This window comes from Protopterus annectens, chromosome 3.part1 (genome assembly GCF_019279795.1).
Source record: "Protopterus annectens isolate FY-2018-M chromosome 3.part1, PAN1.0, whole genome shotgun sequence".
NCBI classification, from domain to species: Eukaryota; Metazoa; Chordata; order Ceratodontiformes; family Protopteridae; genus Protopterus; species Protopterus annectens.
In genome coordinates, this window is record NC_056732.1 from 867719681 (window position 1) to 867739811 (window position 20131).

Here is a 20131-nt window from a genome sequence, read left to right on the forward strand (position 1 = left end):
AACATACGTTGTTAATTAACTGCATTGTTGCTGGATAGGAATTCCACCGAAGGAACAACACCCATAAAGTGAATGGGTGGTCTTCAAAGTTGACTGGGGTTAAACAACATCTTTAAATTGTTTGGTGCCAGTGACCTGAAAAACAAAGAGAGAAAGAGGATAAGGCTGAGGTGATTAAGAGTAGTATTAGATGAAGCAAGGCAGTAGTGAGGGATGTTATTATAAAGGAATAAGGCTAAGTAGGGATGTGAAAAGGAAGGAGAAATGAGGGGAGTAGGAGGGAAATGTTAGCTTAGAACAGGAGTAGCATAGGGACAGACAGGAGAAAAGAGGTAGCAGGTAATAGAGACTAGAGACTGGTTAAAGTGAAGAGCAACCAAAGTAGCGAGTAAAATACAGTTTACAGAACAACTGGTAATGTCGTTTAGCAATTAACTCCAATATAAACCTTGTATGCAGTAATTAGGTAATAGTAGCAACAACATGCTACTCAGTGAAGACTAGGGTATCACCATCTAACTGAGGAGATTTAGTTGGTCTAACAACGCTGAAAATAATCACATAAATATGTGGAGGCTGCGTGGTTTGTGCGACTACCTAATCATGTCAGTCAACGGCTAATTTGCAGGCAAGATACACACAGTTTACAACTACTTCACAAATAAATGCTGTCGTATAGGTATAGATGCTAACGCAGTAAAGTATACACAGTTTTATAGTGAGCACACAAGTTACAGTCTTTACCGACAGATCACAGCATCATAAAATTCAATAGCAGGGCACAGTATATTTAAATTCATAGATAACTGCAAAATGAATCAAAAATGCAACTCACATAAGCTTATACATTGCTAAGTTAGATTAAAACATTGTTATGTAAGCAGTTTCAGTGAAAAATGCTATACAGGCCAAAAATCACACATTATGCAATGTATGAACGACTATTTGGTAGATTGGCAATTGAAGGCAGAATACAGTTGCAATTACATTACACTGAAACTTTAAAAAGCAATTCCGCTTAAGTAGAGAGCCTACCTGGTCAGCTTATCACACCACTGCATTAAGGGACAGAAAGGATGGGAGAGAAATGGCACAGAAGCCTAAGTGTGTGTTTTAACAAGTGTAATGCATTATGGGAGGGGGTAGTGACGCAATGTCGCTACAGCTGGTATAAGTGACTTAAGGCAGTGCCAGTAGGTGGTGTGCCCCCTTCCTGTAGGTGCAGTTAAACGAAAAAAACAATTAGTGAGGAAGTAGGGTATTTCAGTAAAGGAGAGAAATGTTTTTAATTTAATGTTAGAAATTTCTTTCTTTTTCTTTCGTTCTTTTTTTTTTTTTTTTTGCACAAATCGATGGAGAGGAACTGACAGTCTCTAGGCTGGGAGCAAGGCTAGGGAGGTGAATGAAGAGACTGTGGTAGGGAAAAGGGAGGCTCTGGGTTTCTGAGTTTGAGGTTGAGAGTAGAGATTCTATGTGGAAGAAAGAGGTCAGAGGAAGGAGACAGACAGAAGTGGTAGGTAGAGGTATGATGGACTGTGCCAGTAGGAGACAGGAGAGTAGAGGGAAAGAGCTAGCAGAGACAGTGGGTGTAAGGTTATGTGGGAAGGTGAATGACTTTAACGCTAGAGAGAGCAGGGTTAGTGGGGTGGGGTTACACAGAGGTGTGCTGTAGCTGACCAGGAGCTGTCCTTTAAAGAGGCACACAGTAGGCACAAAGTTATATTTTACATTAAGTGGGTAAAGAAGGTCATGATTAGTAAATATACAGTGTAATATACGTTGTTAATTAACTGCACTGTTGCTGGATAGGAATTCCACTGAAGGAACAACACCCATAAAGCGAGTGGGTGGTCTTCAAAGTTGACTGGGGTTAAACAACATCTTTAAATTGTTTGGTGCCAGTGATGTTGTTAATTAACTGCACTGTTGCTGGATAGGAATTCCACCAAGGGTACCAAAGATACTACAAGAATCTTGGGGACATCTGACTTACTTGTGTATCTATACTCTATATGAAGTATAATGCCCCTTTCGTTATATACCTTTCTAAATACTTATCACAGACAGAAAGACTACAGTGTTTCCTCACTAAAAAATCAAGGATCTGAATCATAAAAACTATGCATAGTATCTCAAAGCCTTGCCTCTTTTTGTGGTATCATGCAGTCTGTTGAATGAGGCAGCTTCTGCTTTGCATACAGAGCCACAACTGACCCCGTTCTATCAGACTTATTACACATTCAGAAGTCCAATGGTATCATAAATACCTGCTTAAGGGAACTCAGACTCTTTTGCAAGTTTAGCAGAATATGTTGGAGGGATAGGTATATATCACAGAAAATACTATTTCTATGAAACTGACTTTCATATTCCATCCTGCAAGAAGGTTTATCCCAAACAAATCACTGGTGACAAAATTAAGGACTGAAACTAAATGCCAGAAAATTATTATTGTATCATTTGGTAAGCCATCTACAATAGGGAAATACCACACTGAAGATATGCCCCTAAGATTTGACCTAGTTGTTTGGAATTTGGGAACATATGTGGAGAGTAACTAACTTTTGACCAACATATGTCTACTGTTACAAGAAAGTCCTTCTATATTGCACAGCTTATAGTAAAAAGGATAGTGTCTAGATCTAGAGATATCATCATCCCCCTTTACTCAGTCCTCATTAAACCTGTCATTGAGTATAATGCCCCCTTTGGCATGTAACTGTCCAGACACATGCAACAAATGGAATGGCCACAGAGATACCTTACTAAAACGATAAAAGGCCTAAACAACATCTTCTACATTGACCGACTCACTGCCCGGTCACTATACTCGTATTTTACAGGCTGCTTAGAGGTGACCTGTATCTGACATACAAGGAAACCTCCGACCAATTACTGAAGGATTTACTGCACATCAGCAAATCAAATGGCATCAGAAATACTTGATCTAGAGATCTAAATCTCTTCTGCAACATCAACAGAATGGTTTGGAGAGGCAGGTATGTCTCACAGAGGATACCATTGCTCTGGAACAGATTCTTCATCCATGTAAAACAAAGTTTATCCCTGTCCATATACAAGTGCAACTTAGACCTATGGATGGGAACCAGAAAAGTTACCAATGGACTACCCCCTTTACTACTAATGGACTAATGGACAGAGGCAGCTCCTAAATACTTTATCCCAAGCATGGGTCTCCCAAATTATCCATGGAGGGATGGGAGATTGGCATAATGGTTTGTGTGTTTACCTTACGGACACAAGGTGCAGAGTTTGATTCTCACGTGGGGTAACTGGATAAGCTTAGAATGGCTCACAAGTGACAGTTAGCTTAGTACCAATCTATGAACCTATAATATGATCCCAGTTATCTTTATTAGTGGCAATTTATAATTATTGATCATGAGATTGATAATACCAATCTATAACCAAATGGGATACGTTACTTTGAGCACAAAAAGGGAAAATGACCTACTACTTACTTATGAACCTATAAAGAAGTACTTATCTTGCTGCATTCACATGTAACTTGGATGAATGTTTGGGTAACCACAACTTCTCTCCTGCTTAACACCTCCTTGGATAGGACAAACATTTAAGTTCCAAACATATACTTGTATTGCTCATCTATAGAGATTCATATAGCAAAATATAAAGTGTAATAATTACAATGACAATGAAGGACTGAACTGCTAAAGATCCTTACAGAGCAATAACCAAATAAGTACCTATGAACCTAGAATTACATTTGTTAAGTCATTCAGGAAATTCCCATTTTATCTAACTGGCAATTATACTTAAGATGATTTCTTCAAAAGACATGTTTTTCTTGCTTTGTCTTTTAGAATTTTGAGATTCTTCAACATGAATTCTGAAACTGAAAAAATAAAAATAAATAAATACATACATATATAAATAAATAAATTTGTCCCTTGAGCACAACAGCAAAGCAAGAAACTCTAATACCAAAAAGGTGCACCCATACACACACACACACACACACACACACATATATATATATATATATATATATATATATATATATATATATATATATATATATATTTATATATCTTCTTCTTCTTCTTTCGGCTTTTTCCCGGTTAGGGGTTGCCACAGTAGATCATCTGTTCGCTCATGATTGGCAGTGGAGTTTTACGGTGTCGAGTTGCCAGCCCGGCACCCAACCTTCCAGAGAAGGCACACACATGCACACACTCACACCTAGGGCCAATTTAGAGTGTTCAATTCACCTACTGCATGTCTTTGGGATGTGGGAGGAAACCGGAGCACCCGGAGGAAACCCACGCAACCACAGGGAGGACATGCAGACATATATATATATATATATATATATATATATATATATATATATATATATATATATATATATATATATATATATATGTATATATACAAGCACCCACATCTATCTATCTATCTATCTATCTATCTATCTATCTATCTATCTATCTATCTATTTATCTATCTATCTATCTATCAATAAGGATAAACACACACACACGCACACGCACACACACACACACACACACACACATACACCCACACACACACACACACACATATATATATATATATATATATATATATATATATATATATAATATGTAAAGAGAGGGAGATGTATATACACATACCATCTCTGAGATTACTGTATCTCAGAGAATATGGAATAATCTGTAATACAGCAATTTCTGCGCTAGTCTATGTTTAACTTTTATCACATTAAAATTTTCAGTGCTCCCAGTAACACACTTAACAAATGTAGAATTCATTTGTCAAACATAATTTCCTTGTGCTTAATTTATCAGCCAAAAACCTACTCATTGGTATTTCTCTGCAAACAGCTCAACTTCTCCTCTGTAGGAAAGTCTATTTTATCGAGACATATTAGCAGAAAAATAAAAATGGAAAAAAAAATTTAAAAAATTACTAAACTTAAAAAGTCATGAAAACCTCTGACTTTACCTCTTTAGAAAAAGTGCAACTGTAAGAGAAATGCATGTTTTTCTTTTCTGATACGTTACGTTTTCTTTTAAAAGTCCGAAAGAATTGTGATATACTTGTGTTTTGTGGCTTGGAAGTTGTAACTTTTCTAGATAAAATGGGGGATGCAATGTTTATTGATTTTAAGCAATTCCGTTAACTACCTTGTTGGTTAGTTCTGGTTTCACTTGAGTGGTTATCTTTCTCTTACTGAGGTCACAATTTGCATTAATTTGTTTATTTTGTTCAACAAGTCTGATGATATGGCTTCTACCATTACAAGTCTGAAGACAAGGTTAGCATCTATAGATAAACTTGTTTGCATTGCAGGAGTAAATTAATGTGTGACATCTATAGTCACACATGGGCCTTTTTAAGTAAGCCAATTTCCCTCAAATATAAGAATCAGACTCTGTACACTGTGTCTGTGAGGTAAACCCCTTAACCATTACTGTCAGACCCCAGCAGATAAAAAGCAACATGTTTGAGTGCAGCTTGTCTGCCATGCTTACTGTCCTTAATGTTTTGTCCTGTCTCAGCTATAACTGACCACATATTATACCTTGCACTAAATAAACCAGAAGTACATGATTCAGAATATAATATCTGAGAAAGTATCTGTTGCATACCCACAATAGTGTCTTTAACTTATCTTTGTTTTATGGGTCACTGGTATTAAAATATGATCCAGATGCAGAATTTGATAGTATTATTAATGACAGTGTTAGCTGTGTATGTCTTGCTTTAGTTACTAGTTAGATGCACTTAACATATTAGCATGGAATTTTTAAGTAACATGCTTCATTAAAAATTGCAGCTGTTCTTTAATAATGAAGACTATGAGGATGGGCTCACTCATCCACACACTCACTTAGTCAGTCACTAATTTGCTCTCTCCAGTCACAAGAGACAAAGCCAGCACACAGGATAAAGGAATAACATTTCATATTCTTATTTGCTTCATAGTGAGTTCATTAGCCACTAATTCAATAATTCAGTGCAGTTAAAGAAAGAATGTAGCTTACTGCATTCAGAAAACAGACATCCTGTCTCCATTTCATTACTTCTAATTAGTTTTTCTATTGGAAATTAAATTTGTTTACTCAAGGCATCAACTCATCACCTAAATAACCCTTTTGTTTCCCGTAAAATGGTAATCATCTTTATAACTGAATAGTACCATATGAATGACTCTCATTCAGAGCAAACAATGTCACTTTGTTGAGTACAGTCTGATTGTAATCAATAACCATCTAGTCAAGCAGTTCCTAAACGTGACTTGTACATGGAATACAAGCATGATGTTTTATGAAGTATAATACCGAATATAACAGCAAAGGATTGTCATCAACTTTATACTTGCATCTTACAGTTGGTATTTTAGCATTTATAACCTCTTTACCACCATTTTTTTTCATATGAGTATAAGTTGTTTGTCAGAGCTAGCAATTTAGGAAACCCTGTATGTGCTTACCATGATCCTTTAGTAGCAGACTGTATGCAGATGAATAAATCAGATGAAACCAAAAACATAGCTAAAGAAAGTTGCAGCTGTTTGACTGAGATATTAATCATTTATTCATTTTGATTCTGCAGATACATTTGTCACACAAGTAACAGCCACAGATGCAGATGATGCAAGCCATGGAAACAGTGCAAAGTTGGTTTACAGTATTATACAAGGACAGCCTTATTTCTCTGTAGAACCTACTACTGGTATGTGAATTTTTTTTGCAAAGGAGATATGTTGCTTTTAAATGTTATTGTCTGTCTGAAATAAGTACTTGAATTACCTTTTATGCTTATAGCCACAGGGAAAAATAAGCTACAGCATTTACAGCACAGGAAAAATATGAGGTTATTTCAAAGTGCAGAGCATTTTGTAAGTGAGTAAAGGATATTAAATGCAAGTCAAAGGTTTTATAATAGGAAAGAACATTTCGAGGTACTTAAAATAAAACACTCCTTTGGAAGACTTACAGAAAATTCTTTATTTAAAGGTAGTTAATCACTTCCATTTCTACAAATATAGCATGACTTCTTCAGAACAATTAAACAAGGAGAAGGCAACAGTTTGTCGGGCATGATATCACACCTCACGCATCAAACAACCTTTTTTGTCAATTAAAATTGTTATTACAGGAACAAAACTTTGCAAATAATCACCTTCACCTTAGTGAATTGTTCTCTAAGCATGTTATTGCCAGCTGATGCTTGATTTGCTGTTGTACAAAAATGTAATAAGAGAGATATATGCATTCATTGAATGAAAGTACTACACTTTTACTTTTTCGTAAACAAAGCATTTGTTTTTTGGTTGCAGAAATCAGGTTTAAAAGTGATAGGGCATAATAAACACCATCAGTCCACCAACCACCGATAACTTCAAAGAAACACACCGTGGAGCCAAGCTGTTCATTCTGCTGTATAATTTATTAACAGGTGCTTCTGGTACCTCGGCTTTCACCTTCATGGAATAAATTCTAGCACCAAAGCAGCTTATTTTAAAAAAGTGATACCATTCCATTAACTGAAAAAATGTTAATTAAACAATAATGATTAACCATTATGAAGTTCTCTTTCTTAATGTGCACAGTGTATGACATATCATTACTATCCCATACTACAAAACTGAAAGTCTTCATTACATACGGACTTAATTAAATAACTCAAAAATACAAATAGCATCAATTGAATAAATAAATAAACATCCTTCGCATAAAACAATTTAAGAACCCTAAAAGTTAATGCTGACCTTCAAATTCATCCCAGTAGGTTGCATTGTCCTATAATTAAGTATAAATTTGCTTTCTAATTTTAATAATTTACAAATAAAGCTACCCTGTCTAGTTGGGTGTGGTTTGGCTAAAATACTGAATAAAAACATATCATTATCACCTCCATGAGCTTGAAAGGAATGTTGTGTCACAGCACTTTCCAAATTAACATTCATGATGTCTCCAACATCTCCTACAATGTTTGGTTTTACCTTTCTTTTGGTTTGACCTACATACTGTTTTGTAGGTTTATGTCGACACCCAAGTATATATTTACTATTCCACAAGAATTACAACTGAATCTATCCAATGAGATAAATCTTTTCCCATTTATTTTAGAACCTTACAAGTTTCTGATTCTTTTACAAGCCTTACACCACCCACAAGCAAATAAACCCTTATATTCCCCCTCCAAACTCATGAAACTCACCCTCAGAGACAATAATTCATTTAAATTCAAGAACCTGCCATAAGAAAATATAACCTGCTTGGGGAATAAATGACCCACTATGTCATCTTAACTGACTACTAGCCAGAGATTATTGACCACATTTCTTAAAGTATCAGAAATGGGAGAATACTTGGTAACAAAATAAATCGTGTCACCCTGTTCTTCTAATCTACCATCATATTCATCATGTCTATTCTCCCAAAATTTTGTGTTCCCTTTTTTGACAATTTTATTCATTTTTTTCCTGGCCTTGCTAATATGTCTGAAGAATAACCTCTAGAATATAATCATTCTTACATTAGCTAGGTTTCTAACAGATCCACTTCTGAAGTAGTGGTGAAAATACGTTTAAATTCACCATAAGGTAAAGAACTGATTAAACTGGGGGGATGTTTGCTGCTAGCATGCAAAAAGTTGTTCATGGCTGCGACTTTTCTCTAAGGTTTGTGTTGCACATAACCATCCTTGCCTATATATAACTCCACATCCAAAATTTGAATTGAATGTCTATTCACTGCAAGTGTAAATTTTAAACCAAAAAAAAAAAAAAAAATCGTATTTAACTGATCTAAAAATTCCCCAAATTGCAATTTGTTTCCTTTGCAAATAAAAACCATATCATCTACAAAACATTTGTATTTAACATGCTTAGAACAAAATTCTGTGGGATATATACATTTCTTTTCAAATTCACCCATGGAAATAATAGCATAGCAGAGGGCATAAAAGTGATAGGTCAGGTTATGAAGTGAGGGTGTGCCATTAAGTGCTGCAAACATATATCTGAGTGAAAACAGTTGCCATCTTACACATATGAACAATAATTTCATTCAGATTCAATTTGTACATTTGCCAAAGTTATCTACACAATCAGAAGATGTTTAAAGTAAGCAGACATGCTTATCATCATATTCATCATAGTGAGGATTTATACCAAATAATGTCTGGAAGAGATATCCAGGGATGTGACTGAATATAGTAAAAGTAATTATCCACCAGTTTTGATATCCAGTTTGTATGCAAATCAAGAAAGTAAATGTGACTTTGGAAATTACTTGATGTTCCAGAAGTCTTCTATTTTATACAGACTCTGACAAAATTAATTAATGAATAGCAAATGACAAATTTTGGTAGGTAACTCCGATATAGTGAACCTGAATGGTGAAAGACCCATCTGTATGTTTGTAAATTATCAAACCTGAAAGACATTTAGGAATAGACATTCCTACAGAAATCACAAAGACCATGGGGTACTTCCCCAGACAGCTTCTGCAAATTTTGCATGTTTAAAAATTTGGGACTAAAACTAAATTTGAGTCACATGGATGTTTATGGCAAGAAAGGTAATTTTGACTATAATGTACAGGGTGCCATTTATGAAAGCAGAAGCATGAGTGTCGACAGCTTCTGTTTGGGTAAAATCATGTGGAAGCCATCAACAACTATATGAACAACAAATTGAAAAAAGACCAGTAATAATTTGTTCTTCCGTTGATTAAACGTTTTTTTATTCCAAAATAAAATTCTCTTAGCGCCTCAGCCGCAATCAGCCTTTACAGAGTAAAATTATTTTCTTCTATAACTTCCCTCTTATATATTAACATCACAAAAATTACTTTCAATTAATTAATTACACTCAATTAATTAAAACTCAAATAGATTTTTCTTAAAGCTAAAACATCATTAAACAAAAGTTTGCCAATTACATTCTTTGTTCAAACCATTAGGCTGTAAAGTATTATATTTGATAATAAAAATAGATTCCTTTTTCCTAAGTGAATGCTTTAACATTTCTACATTTCCAAATTGCTGTAAAACCTGCTCCAAAACTGTTACTTTTAAATTCTAATATCTCATTTGCTGACCTTCCAAGAAAGATCTTACATTTTGATAAATGTGCATAACAAGTCATGTAATTGCTTTAACTTGAGTTGTAGTTTTTGTAACCCATCTTGACCATATATAATACTCAAGTGGTTACCAAGGTAACTAATGTTTTATACATGGCATCAAACTGACAAAGTTATTCAAGAGAAACAACAGAAGCCTGAACCTGAAATGTCACAGAAATGTAACAATTATATTATGAACAAATAGTATTAAATTGACCATAGTTTAATAACATGGGCTTGAGTATAATAACACTACTGTTTTAACTTATCATAAATGGCATACACTATATTGATTATCAACGGGAAGCATGATGATTTTCCCATATAGGTAAATGTGCATAACAAGTCATATAATTGCTTTAACTTGAATTGTAGTTTTGTAACACATCTTGACCATACATAATACTTAAGCTGTTGCCAAGGTAACTGTTTTATACATGACATCAAACTGGCAAAGTTGTTCAAGGGAAACAATAGAAGCCTGAACTAGGAATGTCACAGAATGTAACAATCACATTATGAACAAATAGTATTAAATTGACAATAATCACTCAGTTTAAAATTTGCTGATTATACAAAATAGAATTTTGCCATTTAAATTTAAAAACGTTCAGTATATGCCATAAAATGGCAATTTATGAATACGGAAAGGGAACTTGTAATCATTAATCACAATAAGTGAATTTGTTGTTTTTAACCTATAATCTCACTCATTTTATAATAAGAAATGACAGATATGAAAATCATTATGTGTAGGAAATGGGGGGCTGTACTGATAATTAAAATGCACTAATTTCATCAATGTTTTCATAAAACAAACTTGATGCTTTAAGTAAGTTAGCAACAAAGTGATTACTTAAATGCTGGTAAACAATGAAATATAACTTCTGATATATTCAGTAAAATACATTGTATTATACACATTAGGTATAAATATTATTACCATCTATTTATATTAAGTAATACATTTTGAAAGACTTCATCAATAAGAGTGAATGTGTTAAATAACTGTGTGCTATAATCTTTTACTGAGGTTTTATATATGATACATCCTACTTTACTATGCTTGAATTGCTTGTCATGTATCTTTCTTGTAAATATTAATTGCTTATACAATAAGTAGATATTTATATTGAATTAGAATTCTGTCTAATCTACAATAGTACTATATCTGTTCAAAATAATATAAATATTCCTTATTCCTATTACAAATATTCTCCATATGATAATTCAATTTATGGAGTGCAGATGTTCTGGATTGTCAAGGTATGAGTGATAATCAGATGGACTTAGGTTTATCCATCAGATTAGGAATGGTTTTCATTCCATGGCTAGTGTGGATCTTAGTTTTGCTAACATTTATTAATTTAAATGTTTTATTTCACAAAATCATTTTAGTATGCCTGATCAAAACATTACTTTATTGGTAAACACTCAAAGGATAGAACTGAGAATTTCCTTTAAAACCTCAAACATATACTTTATAGTATCAGAGGAAAATTTTTAATAGTCATAATAAAACAAAAAATACATAGTCTAAATAACCTAAAATGGATTTAACTTTATTGTCTTTAAATACCAATGGCTTAAACAATCCTAGCAAGAGATCAAATCTACTGAAATATTTAAAACTGAACAAAGCACAAATTGTCTTCCTTCAAGAAACTCATTTCAAAACAAATGACAAGTACAAATGGAATCTTAAGGAATATATGATATTGGCACAATCCACTTATAAGACAAAGACAAAAGGGGTAACAATTTTATGGAAAACAAATGTGATTAACCCAGAAATAATTTATAAGTATGAAGATAAAGAAGGCCTTATGGCATTAGTAACAGATAAATATAATAACAGAATATGGACCCTAGCCAATCTATATTGACTCCCAGGCATTGAATCAGGAACTGTTAAAAAACACTTGGATTTCATTTCCAATAATTATAAAGGTAACTTAATTTTAGGAGGAGATTTTAACTGTATATTTGATATTTCTAAAACTGCAAATAAAAGACCGCTGTGTGCATCTGCTGTATCAAAAACTTTAAACAAGTGGGTAGAATCATTTCATCTTGTGGATACTTTCAAATTTAAAGAACATAAATCTTAGTTGTTTTCCCATCAAGAGCACAAATTTGGTACCCAAACTAGAATATATGAAATATTTACAACCCATGACATACACTCTAAAATCATTAATTTTCCAATCTCTCCCTGCCCTTTTTCAGACCACAATTTATTGATACTAAAACTTCAAAATGGGTGCAAACCATTAATCTTTAACTCGAGAATTCCAGCATATATATAACTAAAATTAACACGTTCAAACCCTGGTTATTATCTAAATTACAGTTCTTCTTTGATATTAATTGCACCACAAAGATAAATAAAATAATGCTATGGGACTCATTAAAAGCTTACATATATGGTAAAACACTAACTTGGTATAAAAAAAAATCAGAGAATGGGATTCTGAATTATTAGATCTACAATACAAACTTTTGTCAGTAAAATCTGAAAAAAATCAAAATCATTTGGAAATGAAAAAGAAAGTAGAAGTATTAAACAATAAATACAACAAAATTCTAAAACATAGGCTCATAGGTTCATAGGTAGGTACTAGGCTATCGGCCCAAGGGCCTACCTAAGCCTATCCAACAAGGTTCCCTGGCTTACGGCACCCAAGAAAGTTATTTTCCTGTGCCACTGTCGAGCAGAGACACAGAGGTGATCCCTGGGGTGTATTTCCTATTTCCCATCCACTCATCAAGATTTTTCTTGAAGAGTGCTAATGAAGAACTTTGATTGACATAGATGGGTAGCCTGTTCCAGAGTATGGGAAGTCTCTGGGACAGGAATCTATCCCTCCAGCATGTCCTGTTTATTGTGGTGACAAAGTTTAGGTCCCTAGAGCATGTAGCTCGGAGGGGTTGGGATTTCTTTAGGTGTAGCATGTCCAACAGCTCTGGGTTTGACATAGCTTTATATGTTAGGCAGAGATCACCTCGGAGAAGGCAATATGCTATGGACTAAAGCTAGAGTTTTTTGAGGCGGTCAGTATAAGGCATTTGTTTGAGGCCAGTAATCTTCTTTGTGAGGTACTTCTGTGGCCTTTCCAGCTGCTGCAGATGTCTTGTGAGGTACATTCCAAAAGGGACATTGTACTCTATAATGGGTCTAATGAGTGTTGAGGGAACAATGACCTCTTTTTTCCTGGATGAGAACCCTTTTATGATGAGGTGTGCCATGTAGAAGGACTTCCTTACTACTGTGGCGATGTGACTATCCAAGGAGAGACAACTGTCCACCTGGGTTCCAAGGTCTCTTATCACACATTCAGTGTTAAGTAGAATGCTGCCTATGTGGTAGTTCATGGGAACAGAGTTTTTACCAAAGGGGATGACACTGCACTTTTTGGCATTGAGCTTGAGTCCATGGCTCTGACACCAGGCATCTGTCTCAGTGAGGCCCTTCTGTAGGATGTCCACATCATTTGGGGACTTGACTATGGCTCCTAGTTTGCAGTCATCTGCGAACTTCATTAGCCAGAGGCCTTCTGTGTTAGCCTGTACTTCAGAGAAGTAGATACCAAACAGGAGAGGTCCCAGGATGGAACCCTGTGGTACTCCACTTATCACTGCTTTGAGATCAGATTTGGAGTCTGCAACCTTTACAGTGTGGGTTCTGTCATTGAGCAAGTTGGCAACCCATCTTGTGATGTAGGGATTTATACCTAGTTTAGTGAGTTTAGCTATGATTCCAGAATGGGGGATGGTGTCAAAAGCCTTTGTGAGGTCAAGATAGGCTGTGTGAACAAAGTTACCCTCATCTATGGCTTTGCTGACTGCCTCAAAGAAGTCGATCAGGTTCAGGAGGCATGATCTGCCTTTCACAAACCCGAACTGGGTGGGATCCAGAGATTAGAGGTTACCAATGTCTTTGTTTATGAGTTCCATGATGATACATTCCATGGCCTTGCAGACCAGGCTCGTCAGGCTAATAGGTCAATAGTTTCCATGATCAGTGGTGGCTCCCCCTTTGTGGAGTGGGATAACTGTTGCTGTGCACCATTCAATGGGCACAAAGCCTGATGTGAGACTATTATTGAATATAGTGCTTATGTGGGGAGCCAGAACGTCCTGAAGTTTGTGTAAAATGCAGCCTGGGATGTTGTCCGGTCCCATGGATGCTGTGTTTTTGGCTTTAGAGAGTGCAACTTTTACCTGCATAGTTGTGATTATAGGGACTCTGCATTCTTCCTGTATAGATATGGGCCATTTAGGGGGTGGGGGGTAAAGTTAGCACTGAACCTATCTGCCAGGATTTTGGCAATATCAGTTGGTTCTGTAATTTTTGTGCCTTTGTGCTGTAACTCAGAGCAGATCTGGGTGCTGCCATCAAGATTCTTGACATAGCTATAAAATGTTTTGTGATTGTCCATAGAATTAGTGGCAATTTTATTTTCATAGCTAGCTCTGGTGGATCTTATAAGGGATCTCAGCTTCTTACTGAGGCTGACCAGGGAGCTGCTCCAATCATGGGATTTTACTCTCTTTTGCAGCAGTTTATTCCTTCTGTTGTACAGTTTCTTTATGGCAGGGGACCACCAGATTAACTTATCTTTTTTTGGAGGATAGCCTCTTGGTTCTGTTTGGGATAGTACAATCCATGCACTCGTGTAAGTGCTTATAGAGTGCATTTGTGTAGGATTCAGCAGTTGTAACTTTATTGTCCATCTGCATGGGTGTCATGAAGTTCACCACTTCTGTCTCAAGAAGCATGAAGTTGGCTTTGGAGTAATTGTTTACCATGGTTTCCTTAATCGGGGGTGGGGGCGGGATGTGGATATCAAGGGTGATTAGCTTATGGTCTGATTGGGCCAACGAGGAGTTGACTTCAGGTATGGAACACCGGTCACTCATGTTGGTAATGACTAGGTCTAGGATATTGTTGCCCCTAGTTGGGGTGTGAATAAGTTGATCCAGGGTATTGGAGTTTATGAATTCCAGAAAGTGTTGAGCTAAGGAGTTGGTACACGAGTAGTTTTCCCAGTTAATGATGGGGTAGTTGAAGTTGCCCATTATTAGGGTGTTTGGTTGAACCCTAATATTTTCCAGTACATCAAGAAAAGAGGAGTGGGAATCCTGGGGCATGGTGGGGAGTCTGTAGCAAGCTTCAATTTGGATTACAGTTTTGCCCAAAGTTAGCTGCACTTAATAACCTCAGATGCATTATGCTGAGCAACTAGCCTGGAGGTGTGGATATCCTTAATGAATATGGACACACCTCCGCCTTTGGTGTTTCAGTCCAGGTTACATGGCAGAAAAGTGTGTTATGAGTTATAGCCTGGTAGTGCAGGGGTGTTCTCTGGAGCCTTGAACCAGGTCTCAGTCACTGCACAGATATCAATGTTTTCCATTTTAAGGAGTGCCTCGAGTGAGTGCATTTTGAGATTTAGACTTCTATCATTGAGTAGCATTACCCTCAGTTTTTGCTTGCCTGTTCCTGTTGCAGTGGTGAATTTGTTATTTGAACCTTGCCTAAAAAAGACACTATAGGGGCAGTAAGAGCCTTAGCCAGTATCCGGAATCTCAGGGGCGACAGGTGCAGGCCATCTGTGGCAAAGCATCGTGGTCTGTCGACCATGTCATCCCAAGCAGACAGATACTGGATCCCCTTAGAATGACAACAGAAGCTTAGCCAATTGTTGAAGTCAATCATTTTGTCCTTGTACTGCGGTATAATTCGGGGCGATGGCAGAATGCTACTCAGGGCTAAGGTAATACCTGCCTGGGCTACAAAATCGGAGAGCTCTTCCTTGTCTCTTTTCATGTAGTCCAGGGAGGTATGTCTCAGGTCATTCACACCAACATGGACAATGACAGAGTCATATGTGTACTTGTTGTGGAGTGACCTAAGTGCGTTGGTTATGTGGCACATCCTGGCACCCGACAGGCAGCTGATAGTAACCTTCTCCTTGTTTAGCCTGGTGAGTGGGACATCAGTATGCCTGACTATAGAGTCACCTATGACTAGTGTGTTGGGTTCATTGTTTTGCCTTATTGGCTGTGGTTGAGTGGCACACTGAGTCTGTGGGCTATGTGTCATTTGCGTTGTGTTGGGGGATGGAGGTTGCTTGTGCTTCTGCTTTGGAGGTCTCTGTTGCTTAGACAGATTATTATGGAGAGCCTCCACAAATGTTTTTGTGTTACTATGTGTGGATTTTGGTGGTGTAGATTTAGTGAGACCATGTGATGAGTGTGGTGTGGTGCAAATGTTTACTTTCTCCTCATGACTGTCAAGTTCATTCTTGGTTGGAGAGAGCTTTACCTCCTGTTTGGTTAGATAAGTGCATCTCACAGGTTGTAGTGTTGGGTGGTAGGAGTAGAGGGTTGTCTGTGTACATGAGGCAATTTCTACATTGCCTCAAGATGCCCAGATTCATCAGATAGACAGGAGAGAACACTGGGAGTTGACCCTTGGACATGCCTGAATAAAAAACTACTTTCCTCTAGCTAAGTGTGGAAAGTGAGTACAGGAGCTGTTTTTCTCTAAGCAAGTGAGAAAAGTAAGTACACCAACTGTTTTTGTCTAGGTGATAAGGAAGATTGAGTTCTATAGTAATTAATAGCTTATTTAGATCTTACAAGTTCTGAACAAGTGCTGAGCATGAATAAGCAAATTTAAGTGCTAAAACTAAGAATCTGTATCTGCACTAGATAAGTTACAGGACAGAAACAAGTGCAAATGCAGGCTTTCAAATCAGAAAGTTGAGAGAGATGGAAGAGGTTGCCCAAATGGCCAATAACTACAATTTCTGGGCCAGAACCACTCCTTATGTGATAGACAGGTTACCTAGTGCTTACCACTCCCACTGCTAAGCTAAAAGTCTTCCCTCCAACACAGAATGGCTTGGGGGCTCAGAAGCTTACATACAGTCCTGGATACAGCAAATCTGTATCTGGAACACTAGTTACAGAATAGGTAGGAAACAGGCTTACATTTTTTTTTACAGAAAAGTAGCACAAACAGTAGTAAAAACAATCCACATGTAGTACAAGCTAGCACACTTGAGTATGTAGCAATATTAGCCCAAACAGTTTAAAAAATGCAATTAAATTAAAAAGGACTAAAAGCAAGTGCAGAAAGAGTTTATTAGGTAGAATGTGGTAAAGAGATGGGACTGGGGGAGTGTCCCAGATCAAATCTACAGTGGGGTGGACAACTGCAAAAGCCACCAAATTTAAACTACAAACCAAAAATAGAGATGGTGGGTGGGACAAAACAGTTTAAACAGAGATCTAAGCAACAACTAACAGTACAAACTCTAAAACCAAAAAAAAAAACTCAGCTCTGTATATTTGCAGATCAGTCTCTCAGAACAGGGAGACAACAGTTTCAACAGAGATCTAATCAACAATTAACAAAGTCTATAACCAAAAAAGAAATACACTCAGCTCTGTATATTTGCAGATAGTCTGGAAGGCAGTCTCTCAGAACACAGGTTCCGGCAATTAAATGCAAGCTGTTACTAACAGGTCAAATTTTATGCAAGTGATCCTAAAACCAGTTATACCAACTGAAGACGGCAGAAAATAGAAGTGGGGTGGGGAAAACAGTTTCAACAGAGATCTAAGCAACAATTAACGGCACAAACTCTAAAACCAAAAAAAATATACTCAGCTCTGTATATTTGCAGATCAGTCTCTCAGAACAGGGAGATAGACTGTAACAGACATAAAACTAGTTTTGCTTTATAAAAACTAACAATTAATACCTTGGCCACTTCTCCCAAATATCTACATAATTTATCCAAAAGAATTAAAATACAATCAAAAGCTAATAACATTAAAAGTATCTTCCATGAAAACAAAGGGAAAATGTCTTGGATAAAGGTGACATTCTTGATGCCTATAGAAATCACTATATGGAACATTTCCAAAAATAAAATATACATATTGATCAATTAAATCTAGATGAAAAATGTTTTGATAAAAAAGAAATACCAGAAAAATTAAAACTTGATCTGCAAGCACCCATATCCTACAAAGAAATTACAGATACAATACAAGAGGGTAAAAACAATAAAGCTCCAGGTATAGATGGCAAAATTATGGAAATATGTAAACTTTTTCCTTCAAAGACACTATCCCTCTTCCATAAAACTATATTATAAATTCAGTCACAAGCTTTAATACCACCATCTTGGAGATATTCCTTAATCATAACAATCCTAAAGGAAAACAAATCCCCAAACCTCTGTACCTCATATAGACCTATATCATTATTAAATAATGACTATAAGATATCCATGACAATATTAAATAAAGGAATGAAAATACCACTATCCAAAACAATAAATAATGATCAAACTGGATTTATATATCATAGATACACACATGACAATATTAAAAGGATAAATTCTCTTATAGATTATATTAATAAAGAAAATAAAGGCATACTCATAATTGGCTTAGTTACAGAGAAAGCCTTTGATTCTCTAAATTGGGACTATTTATTCAAAATGCTGGTGTTATTTGAATTTCCTTCTTCCTTTGTTCATCTACTAAAGAATATATATACAAATAATTTAGTGTATGTTAATATAGGTCCTTTCACCTCTGAATATATATATATATATATATATATATATATATATATATATATATATATATATATATATATATATGTGTGTGTGTGTGTGTGTGTGTGTGTGTGTGTGTGTGTGTGTGTGTGTGTGTGTGTGTGTGTGTGTGTGTGTGTGTGTGTGTGTGTATATATATATATATATATATATATATATATATATATATATATATTTATATGTAAAACAAAGGGTACTAAACAAGTATGTCCCATGTCACTGATTCTGTTTGCTTTGGCTATTGAAATATTGGCAGATTCAATACATAACAATATAAAAATCAAAGGACTAGATGTTTATGAACAATACAATTCTAAAGTAATGCTCTTTGCTGATGACATATTATTAACATTATCCAATACAAAGAGACATTAGAAGGATTAGATATTTTAATTGACAAATTTTACAAGACTTCAGGTCTTTATCTCAATAAATCAAAATCAAAATTGTTATTTTTAAATAAAAAAAAAGAATTGCAGATGAAGGGGGATCACATTATAGGAAAACAAGACTCTACCTTAAAATATCTAGGAATTGAGTTATGCAAGGATAATAATGAATTAGTCTAAAAAACTACAATAATATCATCAATACAATTAAAAGGGTCTATATCAAAGACGTGCATCTGGAGCATTTCTCCCCGGGCCTCCGCTGAAAACAGGTTCTGGGGAACCTAGTCGGACTTTCCCGGTCAACAAATGAATAAATAAATAAATAAATAAATAAATATCACATAGTCAAAGTTTAATAACTTCAAACATGAAATGTTCGAACCACCCTGTTTGAAGTTAAAAAACTTCGACTATGGATAAAAAACAAAAAAAAAAAGAAAAGAAAACAAAATTAACTGTTGTAAGAGGGGGGCAAGCCCCCCATGCACCCCCCACATTGGGTGCTGTGCCCTCCCCACCCCCTGTTGCTTAAAAATACCAACGCCGACATTGCATCACATTGAACAAAATGGAAACCTCCCCTTACAGAGATTTTCGTTGAAAAACTTGAACTTCTGCAAATTTGAACTTATGGTCTCGACCGTATGAGGTTCGAACTTGCAGAAGGTAGACTATCAGATAGGAACCCCAATTAAAATCTCTGTGGAAAAGTGGAACAAAATAATATTAACATTTGAAGATAGACTATAGTTAATAAAAATGGTTTTACTACCTAAGATTCTATATATAGCTTTGGCAATACAACTGTTACCAGAAAGGAATATACTCAAAGAAATAAGCTCAAGCCTAATACAATTTTTATGGTTTCCCAAAAGAAACAAAATAGCTTTAATACATGATATCAGACCATGAAAACAGGGAGGATTAAACTTTCCTTATATGGAAACATATATAAAAGCATCAATAT

At 35.7% G+C, this 20131-nt stretch overlaps 1 protein-coding gene across 1 annotated transcript in view; it reads left to right on the forward strand.

The window, feature by feature from the left end:
• The window catches only part of LOC122798304 (cadherin-7-like), a 1449445-nt gene that overhangs the window by 638182 nt on the left and 791132 nt on the right, over positions 1–20131 (forward strand). Inside the window, exon 4 of the mRNA XM_044067131.1 lies at positions 6604–6723. Coding sequence (XP_043923066.1) covers positions 6604–6723 — 120 coding nt within the window. The remainder of the gene's footprint in view (positions 1–6603; positions 6724–20131) is intronic.